The 14,139-nt window shown below is 38.9% G+C and overlaps 1 protein-coding gene across 1 annotated transcript; it reads right to left on the bottom strand.

Moving 5' to 3' along the window:
- Nucleotides 1-11,096: 11,096 nt before the first annotated feature.
- Nucleotides 11,097-12,704, bottom strand: SOCS6 (suppressor of cytokine signaling 6; the record flags this gene model as incomplete). The annotated part of the gene is made up of 1 exon (XM_079717154.1): nt 11,097-12,704. The coding sequence occupies one exon, from the start codon at nt 12,702-12,704 to the stop codon at nt 11,097-11,099; it is 1,608 nt and encodes a 535-aa protein (XP_079573280.1).
- Nucleotides 12,705-14,139: the final 1,435 nt, after the last annotated feature.

Here is a 14,139-nt window from a genome sequence, read left to right as displayed (position 1 = left end):
AACATAAGTACAGTACATTTATTTCTTTTACCCAGAGTTTTACTAAGAGTTTTGAGTTATTTGAACATTTAGACCTCTTACACTTCAACTTCCTCTGAAAACAATAGAAATATATTCCCACCCTGTTACAGTTTTATCACCCAGTTCCTATAGAGAAATCCTTTCAACTGAAGCAGTTTAACAAAAAGGTTAAATCCAAGATGCTATCAATTAATGATGAAGGTTAGCAATTTAGTAGTTGATAAATGTTACATCTTTAATGTACTTAGATGAAGTCTTTCGTACCCTTGAGCTAATAACTCATACTAATTAAATTATTAATTTAGTTAAACACAGAATTAACATTTAATCTTCTCATCCCACGGCAAATGTATCTTCCCATCACATGGCAAATGCACATAGCTTGAAAAGCCACAAATGAATAGAAATAATATAAATGTGTAAGTATTTCAATATGTAAAGAAGAAAAAAAATCAATATCTGGTTCAAATTGTTCTAAAAACTCAAGTTCAGACTTCCCTTTCTAGTTGGCATTTGCCAAATTTCTGGATTCCACCAATTGTCTTTAAGTTCTAAACAGTGAAAAACTACTTCCTCAGAAGCAGACCAAAAAAAGAAAGAAAATGAAATCACTTTTAAAGCAATCAAAACCAACCATCAACCATCACTACCGGGGAAATAAGTAGTCAGGATTTGAGTGAGACCTTGAAGGCATAAATATAAACTTCTACATACCACGCCTTAGCTATGCTTCTCAACTGAAGGCTTTAAAAATTACATGGTTTCCAATAAATGAATTACATTTGTATTTTTTCCATAATCAAAGGATATAGATCAAAGTTTGGTTTCTCAACCTTGTTACTTCTTGAAGAAGCATTCTCATGTGAAAATGAGACCATCGCCTGAAATCAAGAAACCAGTTCAGAAAGTGATCAAAGCCGTGAAAAAATCATTTTGAAAGTTACTGAGGGACATACAAATACACTTTATTGAGAGCCCCGAGGTCACAGCAGAGAAAAGTATTGATGTATATTTTTGCCTTGTGCTTTGTCATATTTTTTTCATTAAAATGGCTTCGTTTGGAGACCTATAAGGAAAGGCAGTGCTGTACCAAAAGAAGAAAAAGAGGGTGTATATTTTAACCTTTCATGGAATCATTTCAGCAACTGAGATTTCCTTTTATGTTTAATCTTTTCACATGGAGGAAATATTTTTAAAATGAATCTCTACCTCTCCCCCAAAATCAATTCTCATTTTCGAAAGGGAATTTTGTTAGATACTGTACATCATGCACAAGTCAATATAGAATGAATAAAAATGCTGTTTCTGGAAAGGCAAAAAGGCTGAGTTAGGGTTAGAAGACTCCAGGGATGGGGGTGGCAAGAGCAGAGTAAAAGCAAATTAATCCCAGGATGTTTTCCATCCAGAGCAAATTCATCTACTGACGATGAAAGGCGGAAAAAGTTCTCTTGGTTACGGATTGGGTTTGTCTAGAACTTTTAAACAACCAAAAACACCATTATAGGTCATATAGGTCATGAGAACTATCATTACAACCAAATATCTAACTAAATGGGAAAGAAATTAATTTCTGCCAGTTAGACAATACTAAGTTCTTAACCTTGTTATAATAAAAGCTGTCCCTTTAAACAGTTCAGTAAGACAAAGACTTTTCTTTATTTCCATAGATGGGTCAAAAGGTGCATGCAATACCTGATGTTCTATGGAGTAAATGCTCTGGGCACAGCAGAGTCTTCATACCATGGCACACTATTTGTTAGGAAAAAAAAGAAAATGAGAAATGTAGGGAATGCAGGAAATTTCATGCCCAGGGAATCTTGTATCTACTCTGCAATTCATATACCTGAAAATTATTAACAATCAATGGGCTTCCCTGGTGGCACACTGGTTAAAAATCCACCTGCCAATGCAGGGGACACGGGTTTGAGCCCTGGTCTGGGAAGATCCCACATGCCATGAAGCAACTAAGCCTGTGTGCCACAACTACTGAGCCTGCGCTCTAAAGCCCAAAAGCCACAACTACTGAAGTCCACGCACCTAGAGCCCATGCTCTGCAACAAGAGAAGCCACCACAATGAGAAGTCCGTGTACCACATCGAAGAGTAGCCCCCACTCGTCGCAACTAGAGAAAGCCTGCGCGCAGCAACGAAGACCCAATGCAGCAAAAAATAAATAAATAAATTTATTTTAAAAAAATTATTAACTATCAAAAGATTAAAGTTATTTTTAATTAAGATACTTTAGAATTTTTAAAGTGTTTTAGATTAGGCAATATTTATTAAAGTTAAAATGTAGTAAAACCAGTAGTAAAATTCTGATAACCTCCTCTCTGTTCTCATCTTAATGAGGTGACTTTATTCTGAGAGGATTTTCACATTTTCTTTGATCTCTATCAAAACTCAGTGTAGCTGAAAGCAACCTAAGTGTCCATTGACAGATGAATGGATAAAGAAGATGTGGCACATATATACAATGGAATATTACTCAGCCGTAAAAAGAAACGACATTGAGTTAAAATAAATGAAATTGAGTTATCTGCAGTGAGGTGGATGGACCTAGAGTCTGTCATACAGAGTGAAGTAAGTCAGAAAGAGAAAAACACATACCATATGCCAACACATATATATGGAATCTAAAAAAAAAAAGGTTCAGACGAACCTAGGGGCAGGACAGGAATAAAGATGCAGATGTAGAAAGTGGACTTGAGGACACGGGGAGGGGGAACGGTAAGCTGGGACGAAGTGAGAGAGTAGCACTGACATAAATACACTACCAAATGTAAAATAGATAGCTAGTGGAAAGCAGCCGCATAGCATAGGGACATCAGCTCGGTGCTTTGTGACCACCTAGACGGGTGGGATAGGGAAGGGGGGAGGGAGACGCAAGAGGGAGGGGATATGGGGATATATGTATACATATAGCTGATTCACTTTGTTATACAGCAGAAACTAACACATTGTAAAGCAATTATACTCCAATAAAGATGTTTAAAAAAAAAACCACCTCAGTGTAGGGACTTCCCTGGTGGTCCAGTGGTTAAGACTCCACACACCCAATGCAGGGGGCCTGGGTTCAGTCCCTGGTCAGGGAACTAGATCCCACATGCTGCAGCAAAGATCCCGCATGCCACAACTAAGACCTGGAGCAGCCTAATAAATAAATGATGGGCTTAACAATAAACTGGAGATTGCAGATGTAAGGATTAATTAATTTAAAGCTCCATCAAGAGAAATTATACAATCTGAAGCACTGAGAGAAATATGGTTGAGCAAATAAAGAGCCTCAATGATATTTCGGAAAATATCAAGCAGTCTAACACACATGAAATTGGAATCCTACAGGGAGAGGACAGCAAGAAAGGGAAAGAAAGTATTTAAATAAATAATTTAACAAAAATTTCCTAAAGTTGGTGAAAGACATGACTTAGAGATCCAAGAAGCACAATAAATCCTGAGCAGGATAAATACAAAGAGAAACAGACAACTCAGTACCTCGTAATCAGACTACTGAAAAATAAAGATACAGAGAAAAATCAAAAAGATAAAATAAAAAATAATAAAGAGAAAGAGAAAAATCTTAAAAGCTGCTGGGGGTGAGAGGATTACACAAAATTGACAGAGGATCAATAATACAAATGACAGCTAATTTCTCATCAGCAACACTGGGGCCCTGAAGACAATGGAATGGTATTTTTAAAGTGCATAAGGAGAAAAATACAGTCAGCCCAGAATTCTGTATCTAGTGGAAATATCTTTCAAAAAAGGGGTAAAATAAAGATATTTCAGTTAAACAAAAAATGAAAGAATTAATTGCTCTCAGACTTGCACTATGAGAAACAGTAAAATTCATTTAAATAGAATTTAGCTACTTTCAGTTTCACCTAATTATCTAAACTTTTCAGTCTAATCATATGTGCTGATATGAGTTTAGGACAATGATTCCAAGTCTATAATGAAAAGAGTATTTGTTTTATTGGTACTGACTGAGCTGTGTATAATATAAATCACTATTTCCCAGAAGTATGGAGGGGAATTTCCCTTAGATTGATCATAATTATCATATGAACACAGGTGGTTAATTTTTCTACTCATTTAGGTATGGGCAGAGAAGCTGAACATAGGGTAGAAGTATAGTTAGAACTTCTTTTGGAAGGAAGTTCTTGCTCAGGGTGTGGAAAAGAGTTGGCCAAGCATGGGTATAGGAAATGAAAGAGAAAGGGTGGAGTCTTTTTTCTGCTATAAAGCAAAAAAACATGGCTCCTAGTACAACAGGGCACAGTGAATGTCTCAGCAATCTGATCAAATTCATTAGCAAAAAAAAGCAGAATTAACACTTTTCCTCATGCACCAAACATGTGGAGAAGTCCTCCGAAGAGTTCAATTTCACTGAATCTTGTGCCTATATTAGTACATTAGGTAGTTTTAAGAAAACTGATGAGGCCATACAAGGGAAAGCAGTGGTCCCCTTCCTCAGCAATAGAATATGAAGCCCCCCAGATACTCCACCAGTTAGGCCTCCGTAAGTTGTTTAAACTACAGAGTAGTCCCCTAGAGGAGAAGATAGTAGGTCACTCACTTGCTTCTGCTACAGTTCTTTCCCTTGACAATCACAGATAGAAACGCTCTAAATAATAGAAAACCCTGAAGAAAGGCACATGGGATGAGGACATAGATTTCAGAGCCCGATCGTATGAGTTTAAAACTGGGTTCTTTGTGGCCTTGGGGAAGTTTACCTCTGCCTCAGTTTCCTTTTTTATGACCCTCAAGTGCCTGCCTTGCATAGGGCTCTTACGAGGATATGAAATATATGTTAGGTATTAGCAGTATATATGTTTGCACAACGTGTTTGCTATTATAATTAAGAAGTGAATGGTGTAAAATCCAGCTCTCTGGTTTCATCTGTCGATTCTACTAAGTAGACTCCTGGAGAACCCCCGGTTTTTGCAGGGAAATGGATTCTTCTGCATTTAAAGATATACATCTATTGGTTTTCCAGGCAAGTGTCACACGGAATAGTCACTGTTAGCCTGGTAATACTTAGGGTCAAATGGCGCTCACCAGTTGCCAGCCACAAGAGAACAGTGTGTCAAGGACTACAGTGAGGAGAAGTGGGCTGTGACAAAGGCATTAGGTGAGCAGGTGGCTTCAGAGTGACAGTTCTCAATGGAGAGGACCAGAGACACCACCTCTTAAAGCTGATGGGGTGGAACGGCGCCAGAGGCCAGATTATTTACACAAAGGAAGGGAGGTTGTCGTTAATGGGATCCTAGGATGGAATTCCATATATTTAAGAGAACATTATACAACTTCACTTGTGACCTAGGCTGGTGTTATCAAAAGCTAGTGTCTATTAGACTTACAGAACAAAGTGAGAGACCAGAAAAAGCTAGTTTCCTAAAAGAATCTGTGCTTCCTAAAACTTCCTTGGTGTGGCTCATGATCAAAAAGACTCTTCTTTGGGGGTCCAACTTAAGATGGACCCTTTATTTGTAAGCAAGTTACCAAGGACAGAATTTGATGGCCCAAAATGACCTCTAGGCAAAGGCAACTGGCCCTGTTCATAAACCCTGTCAAAATAATCCCAGCTCTGGCCAGCTTCTCCTTGGCTTTTACAGTCTGAAGAAGCCTTTCCCAAGAGGACCCTCCTCCAACACTTCTGGTAGAGGTGGTGAGGCTGCCTGGTATTAAGTAGGGAAAATGCAATTTAAAACAAAACTCCAGGAGCCTGGCTACAAAATTCAGCTGTGCTCAGAAAGGGATGCTTAATGCAGACACCCACGCCTACTGTGTTCTTTGTCATTGTCAGGCCCTGGTGTTAACAGGAGGCCCTGGGCTCTGGGAAGGAGGCTGGGGGAAGGGGGACGGGGATGGTGGGAACAAAGAAGCTGAGGCAGAAACATCCATTCGCAAGACAAGTCATGCAAAAAGAGCAGGAAGAACAAACACTAGTCAATTTTTTAAAAAAGATGTTTCAGAAGGTTGGGAAGCCCTTAAAACTGGAGACTGGAATACGAATAGGCTAAAAGAATTAAAGGAAATTTTTAAAAAAATAATGAAGTTTAAATGAAGCTAAAGAGTTGAAAGAAAAAAAGAACACTAGATTGGAGGTTAAAATAGCAGACAATAAGGACTAAACTGAAGTGAAATAAAGGTTAAAATATTTTTGATTCAGAAAATTGAAGGTCTAGTAAAAGAATAAGTAAAATCTGTGAGGTTAAAAAAAAAAAGAATTTAAAGGTGAGGTGGCAGGGAGCCCAAGAAATTGACTATGGTCAGCATGATAATCAATTAGGACAGTCTGAGGTGGACCCAGTGTTCTCAGTAAGTCATCTCATACTGGACAGCAAGTCTTGCTCTCTTGTTGAATGAGTAGGAATCTGTTTATTCGGCTAGGGTGTAAGTTTGTGAAGTCTATACTTCTACATAGTTCTTAAGGCCTGACCATTCTCTTTCCTTAATTTCATATTTCATTAGCACCTCCATCAGCAAAGTCTGACATTAGAATCAATGCTGTCAACTGATACCAGTTCTGGAAAATGTGGTTAGAACGTGACGTTATTTGGAGTCTACGAAAGTCAAAATTTGTGATATATTCTGAACAAGGTCATTTAAAAATGTATCTTTTGATCAGCTATGATAAAAGACTTGTTAAAAGGTAATAGAACAACAAAACGCAAAAGAACATTTAACCCAACGTGGTGTTTAAGAACTTTAAAAGCATATAATGAAATTCAGCGGCTATGAGAAATCATTCTTGCCTATGAAGGGATTTCTAAATGACTTCTACACAAAGCACTATTTTGATAACCTGGTTCTATTTCTATGAAAATACCATTAAGTAATAAGGGACATATTTTTTCAAATGTCACAATCCAAACATTTTACCATTAGGCCTAACATTCTTTTAATGAGGTTTTATTACCATGTTAATTTTAGTCTTTGCTTTGCAAATGTTCTGCCAACTCACTCCAGCTTTTGTATTGAAGGCTCTAGAATATCAGCAACATTGGCTGATTCCTAATTTGTTTGATGTCTCCTATGTCACCATTTCACTTTTGCTGTTTTACTAAAATTTGTTGGTACCTACCCTCCAGTAACTGCCCAGTTTATGGGACATCCAGAAATTATCTAGTTAACCCTATACTAATTAAAATCCAACTCTGCATCTGGTTATTAAATAGACTGCAAGGCAGACCTTGTGAACGAAATTTTTATTTACACACTGTATCTAGAAGCAGATACATAAATTCTTTATACGATTAATTTCCAAAAATGTGCAAGAAATTACTCTAATTTGTTTACAAACCAAAACACGTATTAAAATCAATGGACTTTGGATAATTCATTCTGTGGTGTTCTCAGTACAAATGGTACACACCTGATTCGAAACATACAGAAAAGTGTAAACTACAGCAATCTGGATTGCAAGTATTAATTCCATGGCACTCCAACGACTATAAAATTTCCTTAACCCAACATGTGTACTTATTACAAAATTCTATAAGAATTTTTCATCATCTCTGGATGTAGAGTTTGGATCACTTTTCAGAAACGGCAGCTACACATTCGCCATGTTATAACTGATTAATAAAAAAGGATGTTTATAAAAAATCTTTACAGGATTAAAAAAGTATTAAAAGAAACCAAATTTGTGATTACTAGCGTACCAATACTTTATTCTAGAATTTTAAAGTTATTTACGGAACTGGCGACTGTTCCTTATTAGAGTTTTCAACAAAACTGTCTATTGCTGGTAGCATGATTTCATTTTCAAATTAAGACTTCGCATTCGATGAAAAGCCATGAAGATTTAAAATACATTACTTTGAATCATTCATAAAGCAAGTATCTCTCATATACAATGTGAAATGTACAATGATCAAAATTGGCATTTCTGAAAGCATTGTTAAGAAAGATATTCAGACTGGTAGCACTAGCAGAGACACTGCATATAACCTACTTAAGATTTCAGTAACTTTTATCCTGTTTCAGTAATACTGGCTCAGAAATTATCATGTGTATATACTTGGGTTTTATTTCCTATATGCCAGTGATTTAGCCTTTTGGCGCATGATTTTCTTTAACAGCAAGATGGATGCCCTGTGTAGCTGGTTTCCTTAAAAACTATTTTTAGTTCTATGATCTTTTCCTGTGATATTTTTTGACCTTCCAAAATTTTCACATTATTGCACCAGAGAACAGTTTTCCTTAGAAAGAGAAAGAGACTTTTTCAAGTACTTTCTATGCTTTCTTATTATTTGTAAAATTGCATAATAGTGTCCTAGTAACACTGGAAATAGCTTCTGGCCTCCATCATGTTTCTGTGATGATATATTTGATAAAAAGCAACTCTTGATTCATTTATTATGGCAGAAAGATACAGCTTTCTTCTTTTCTTTTTCTTGCCTTGAGCTCAGATTTTCAGAAACATATATTTAAGAAATCACTTACAGGTAGTGCCCATGTCATCTAAGCTACCATTCAACAGAATCCAGAAATTCACCCAAATGCTACCTAGACAAAACTACAGGATGATTTCTCTTTTTCCCCTTTCCAATTTTAACCAGACTGTTTTACTACCCTACAAAGCCAGTCGTTCACATTATGTTGTACTGCCTATATGCCAAATGGTTCTCTTTAAACAAAAGCCAAAAATATTGCAACGCTCCTTTCTCTGTTTGTAAATAACTTCTTGGCAAATATTTTTATTTTTACTGATACACTATCAGACCCTAGCAATTTGAAATCAGATTAGAATAGGGCATTTTACTTAAAAGTATTTTATATTATGAACATAAAAAAGCACATTAAAGATTGGCTTTCTGAATTAGAACAGTATCAAGACTTGCCCTCCATAAAAACACAAAATACAATTTTAAAACCATTTATATGGAAATCAGAATGATCGTAACTTGAAACCAAATGGCTAGATCTTAAACACATGGTATCATGAAGAAGGCGTGGGGAACAGGCTATGCCCACATTAAGACGGGGTTCAGGGCAGTCCAAAGACCTCTGTGCACCATGATCTCACAAAGAGTACATGTAAATGCTTCTAGAAACATGGAGAAGCCATCTCAACATTTATTATTAATACACAGTGACTCTGTGACAATACCTGCCATCTAATATAGATGCACAGGGACTTTTAACTCACCCTAGATATATTTTAAATTGTTTAAAAATAAATAGTTTTGCAAAAAAATAGTTTAAATGTCTTGCATTAATTTGATAACAAGTTTACAACTCTGTAATAGTTCTTAATCCAAATAGCTTACAATGAACACTTAAGTTATATTATTACAGTATACTCCATATTCCATCTTATTAGGTGAAAACATATCAGAAAATGAAAGAGGAGTCTTTGTAACAAGGTACAATCAAACATTCCACCAAAATTAAGTACCTTTTCCCCTTTAAGTCGAAATATCATAACACATATGATGGCATTGTGCCTTTTCTTGGTAATTCTCAGTTGACTCTAAAAAACAAAGAGAGAAAAAAAATGGGGATACTGCTTATGTCTGAATGACAACGCTATTAAATTTGATCTGAGACCTTTACTCTTGTTTTTAAATGGGGGTAAGAGAGAGGAAAACCGAGGGACAAAGGAAGAAAGGTCTTAAATTACGTTTCATCTGAGAGGGAAACATTTCCTTTAAAGTTATGTAGCTAGAAACACCTTCTGGATGGAGCAATTCCGAAATACTAATGAATCATGCAGTAAATAAACACTGCGTTTCAAAATAACTAAATGGAGGTAACATACTCCACCCTAATGATGTCAACTTACTAAGGACTTAAAAAGAAACAAATAGAAAACCTATTTTTAAAGGTCAGTATATATGGTAGGCAAACACTTCCATACACCTGACTGGGTTTTAATATTTTTCTTACATGGTGCTCCACAATCTCCACAATTTTTCAACTAAAGTCACTGGGGTTTTTTGGTTTTTTGTTTTTGTTTTTTTGGTGGGGGGAAGGAAGGGTCAAATCTAGCACATCTTAATAGTGACTGCATGAAAGAAAAATATAAGCCCAACTTTAAAACAATGTTTTCTTTCTATTCAAATCAATTTAAAACTTTATATAAACTTTATGTTGCAAGAGGATCTAGCCCATTTATGAAAATCATTTCTACATCAAGTTCACCCAAGAAAATCTTGACTAAGCTAAAGAAATCACAGATAAAACATTTTACCAAAGGAAAGTATAGATAACAATAAAACTGCTTAACACCGGAAACTATGATCATCTAGTATTTCTTTAATAGTTCTAGTTCCATTAGGTCTTTATATGTTATGCCAATTTGTACCAGAGTTTAATGACAGAAAAGGCAACAATTTCTAAATTGGTGGTATACATTTCTTTACAATTCTGTAAGGCCATTTATTAAAACAGACAAACCACAAGATGAAGGTGAAGGCAACAGAAAAGTCCAACTTCTCACAACCAAAATAACAGCAAACCTTAAAAATAATTTAGAAATGAATATTGTAAAAGATATGTAGCAGATCTCTGTTCCATTACCCAAGATTATGTCAGTTCATAATTCTAAATAATTCCTTCTAAAGTATGAAATTAAAAATCATTTTCAGTGTAGGTGTGAATTCTGTGATTTATCACACGGCTATGTTTACTCAACACTATCTTTGAAAACGGGCCACTGAAAGAGACATAACAATGTTCATTCCATAAGTTTCATTTAACTTTACTTAGGATTGAATACACATGAAATGTGCTTTTAATGCATAAAAATCACAGTGGATAGCAGCAAAGGACTGGGGGCGGGGTGGGTAAGGAGAATCTGATAATTCACATTGTGATTATTCTGCACACTGATGGAAGATAGTTCACTCTTCTAAAACCTCAAGACTTCCCTTTTTAAAGAACCAAAGTAAACCCAAGACACCTTGCCGACACTTCCCCACCCCTAAACGACTGGTTACTCTTTTACACATAAAACGGAAACAGTATGGCAGCAAAAGATTCTGATAGCAATGGAAAGTCTGTAAACTGTATTTCAATCTCTTTTTCTTCCTCCCCAAGTGCAAGACGCAGGGTTCTCATAGCCTCTCAGTAGTGCTTCTCCTGTAAATAATCCTTCATTTTGTTTGGCAGAGGCAGCTTCTGAATCAGGTCTATTCTGGTGTACTGACGGATGACGAACCGGCACAGGTACTGCAGGGAGCGCACCTGCATGAAGCGCGACACGGGGTTGGTCAGCCTGACGGGGTAGGTGGCCGAGCCCGGCAGGCGAGACCTGGAGTAACAGAAGGCCCCGTTCTCGGAGTCCCTGACCGAGTGCTCGATCAGGTCCACGATAGACGTGTGTCCTTCCACGTCCGGCTGTTCATAAAAGCTAAACCTACCATTTGAATGTTCGATTCTAGTGTGAAGGGTCTTGCCATGCGAGCGAAAGCTCAAGCTTAAAAGGTAACGGTCGTCAGAACTGTCCCGAACAAGGAAAGAACCATCCGGCACGTTGGCCAGCTTCCCTTCTGCCTCCCAGCGAGTGATGGGGCCCCAGTACCATCCCTGTTTCGCAAGTTTCTTCAGCTCCTCTGTAAGGCTTGTCACGACCATGGGACCACTACTCTGCACCGAGTCATAAACTCTGGCAACCCCGGGGGCAGAGTTAGGATCGAAATTCAAGTGACAGCGCATACTTTCGGCCACGTGGGCGTCGGAGCTGGAGAGCCCACCGAAGTTCCTTTGGATCTGATTCGTCTGCAGGGGAGGTAGCAACGGTGAGAGTGGCGGGGCGTCCTCGGGACTCGCCCTCGGGCTCTGCAGCACGACTCCCGTGGTGCCGATCAGCAAGCCGTTCACCGACTGGTCCACAAAGATCTCTGGGGCCACCACGAGGTCCGGGTCTACCTGATTCTCGTCTTCGGGGAAGGAGCCCCCTCCCACTGGGGGAGGGACCGCGGAGACTTCCATGGGGGAGGAGCCGTCCAGACAATAGCCGCGCGGTCCTTCCAGAGGGTACATCCCCTCCTCCAAAGGCACAGTGTACTGGATGTAGTCCTGAGGCACGAGTCCGATAACGACAGGCACATGTTCTTCCAGGTGGAGATGTAGGTCCCCATCCTGAGACTCGGAACTCTTGAGCGAGTTCGTCTGTTCTTGGCACGCGGTGTCGGCCTGGAGGTCGTGGAAGTCCTTGCGCACGCCATTCAGCGCCGGGCCCGGGCCGGGCGAGTGGACCAGGGCCTTGACCCTCACCTCCATCTTGATGCACGTCTCCTCCGACGTGGTGGGGCGCAGGGGCCACGGCGTGGGGCTGTAGTGGTGGCTGCGCAGGGAGGTGGACCTCATGGGCCTCTGTGCCCTCACGTCCTTGAAGACGATGGGGGCCGAGGAGGAGGAGAAGGTGTCCTCGTCCGCGGAGCCCCCGGAGGGCGCGCCGCCCTTGCCCTTCGGCTTCTGTTTCGCAGAGAGCCGTCTTTTCAACGTACCCATTAGGCTTTCACTTTTTGATCTACTCTTTCCGCCTTTTTCATCTTCACTGTTGAGATCACAGCTGGCTATATCCTTCCCATAGCAGCTACCAAATAAGGAATCCTCTTTTCCAAAGTCGCTGGCTAGTGATGGTTGTTGTACAACCATAAAATCCGCTTCTTCTTTACTTTTATTCAAGTTGAAAGATTTCCGGAAGGTTTTAAGACTAATCTTCTTCATTCTGACTAGTTACCTAATCCAAGGGAATCAATTTCTCTCTGGAATATTATCCTCGAACATCTGGAGAGGCTGCACGCAATCCTGCATCTATGTATTTTTCCCGCTTCATTTACCCTTTGGAGCCATTTTCTAAAAAAATGCAAAAAATAAAAAAATGTTAAAAGGTCACATTAAAACATATTTCCACAAAACGTTTTATTTTAGTCACTTTTAACCCTTTAGCTTCTCAACAAGGATGCCTGAGTATGTTTATAAGAAGGTAAGCTCCATTAAGACAGATACTTTTTCCATTTCACATAGCACAACGCATCACTGCCTACTACATAATCAGCACGTGACAAGTATTTGATCATGCTTAAAGAGCAAAGCCGGCTCTACCTCTTTCCTTTCTGCACCTTACTTTGATTTTACCCTAATTATGATTCGTGCTCCTTACTTCCTAACACAGCTCTAACAGAGCCACTCATCTTCCTCACACTGATCCACACCATCCCCGGCCTCTCCAGCCACCAGCCTGTGTCCTGCAAACGGCCAGCACTCAACAAAGAAGGCCCCACGTCCGTAACAAGCCTAATCGATTCTACAACAAATTATACGTATTTTTAAATATTCAAACATCTGTAAAAATGAATTAAAGCAGTTCCATAATCTGTGATGAGTTATCTAGGAAAAGCCTAGAAATGTCCTTCTATAGCCATGAGTTCAGCGAGAACAGGGCCCATCCACCTTCGCGTTGCCAGTACCCTGCACAGCCGAGTATGCCCCGAGAGGGGTACTTGGAGCTTCAACACTTTCCCCTGCAGGGAACACTCCTAACAACTAGATAAGTACAATTCATCATAGTAGTAGAAACTGCACTTATTTGTCTTAACAGGTAGAAATTGGTGACCTGAAGACTAATAAAAGCCTCCCTGTGTTAAGTGATAATTTTCTGGCTCACTAGCAATGAACTCAATTTTGTCCACCAAAAAACTGGGCATCAGTTCACACAGATATTAAGAAAACCTAACTACCAATATCCATAAAACCAAAGGCTGTGAAAACCAGACAAAACAAACATGTTTTGCCGCAACAACAGGGACGTTGCAAAGGAAGTAACGTTTACAATAATAACCAAAAATCAGCAAATTCTCGATAAACGAGATCAATGGATCAGTATCCAAAATGGCTTGTATCTGGTCTGTCTGGAGCATCACCCCACCGCCTCCCAAACCCAAGCATGTAAATCTATTTAAAGCTCGACGTAGAGGGTCAGGCCCAGCTGACTTTCTAGGAATGATATAAAATGTTAATTCAGATTTCTAATTATTAGAGAAGTGCAAATCAAAACTACATTGAGGTATCACCTCATATCTGTCACAACGGCCAACAGTAAAAAGTCTACAAATAAAAACTGCTGGAGAGGGTGTGGAGAAAAGGGAAACCCTCCTGCACT

Source organism: Hyperoodon ampullatus, assembly GCF_949752795.1.
Source record: "Hyperoodon ampullatus genome assembly, chromosome: 13".
In the NCBI taxonomy this organism is placed as follows: domain Eukaryota; kingdom Metazoa; phylum Chordata; class Mammalia; order Artiodactyla; family Ziphiidae; genus Hyperoodon; species Hyperoodon ampullatus.
This window is presented reverse-complemented; position numbering and strand designations above follow the sequence as displayed.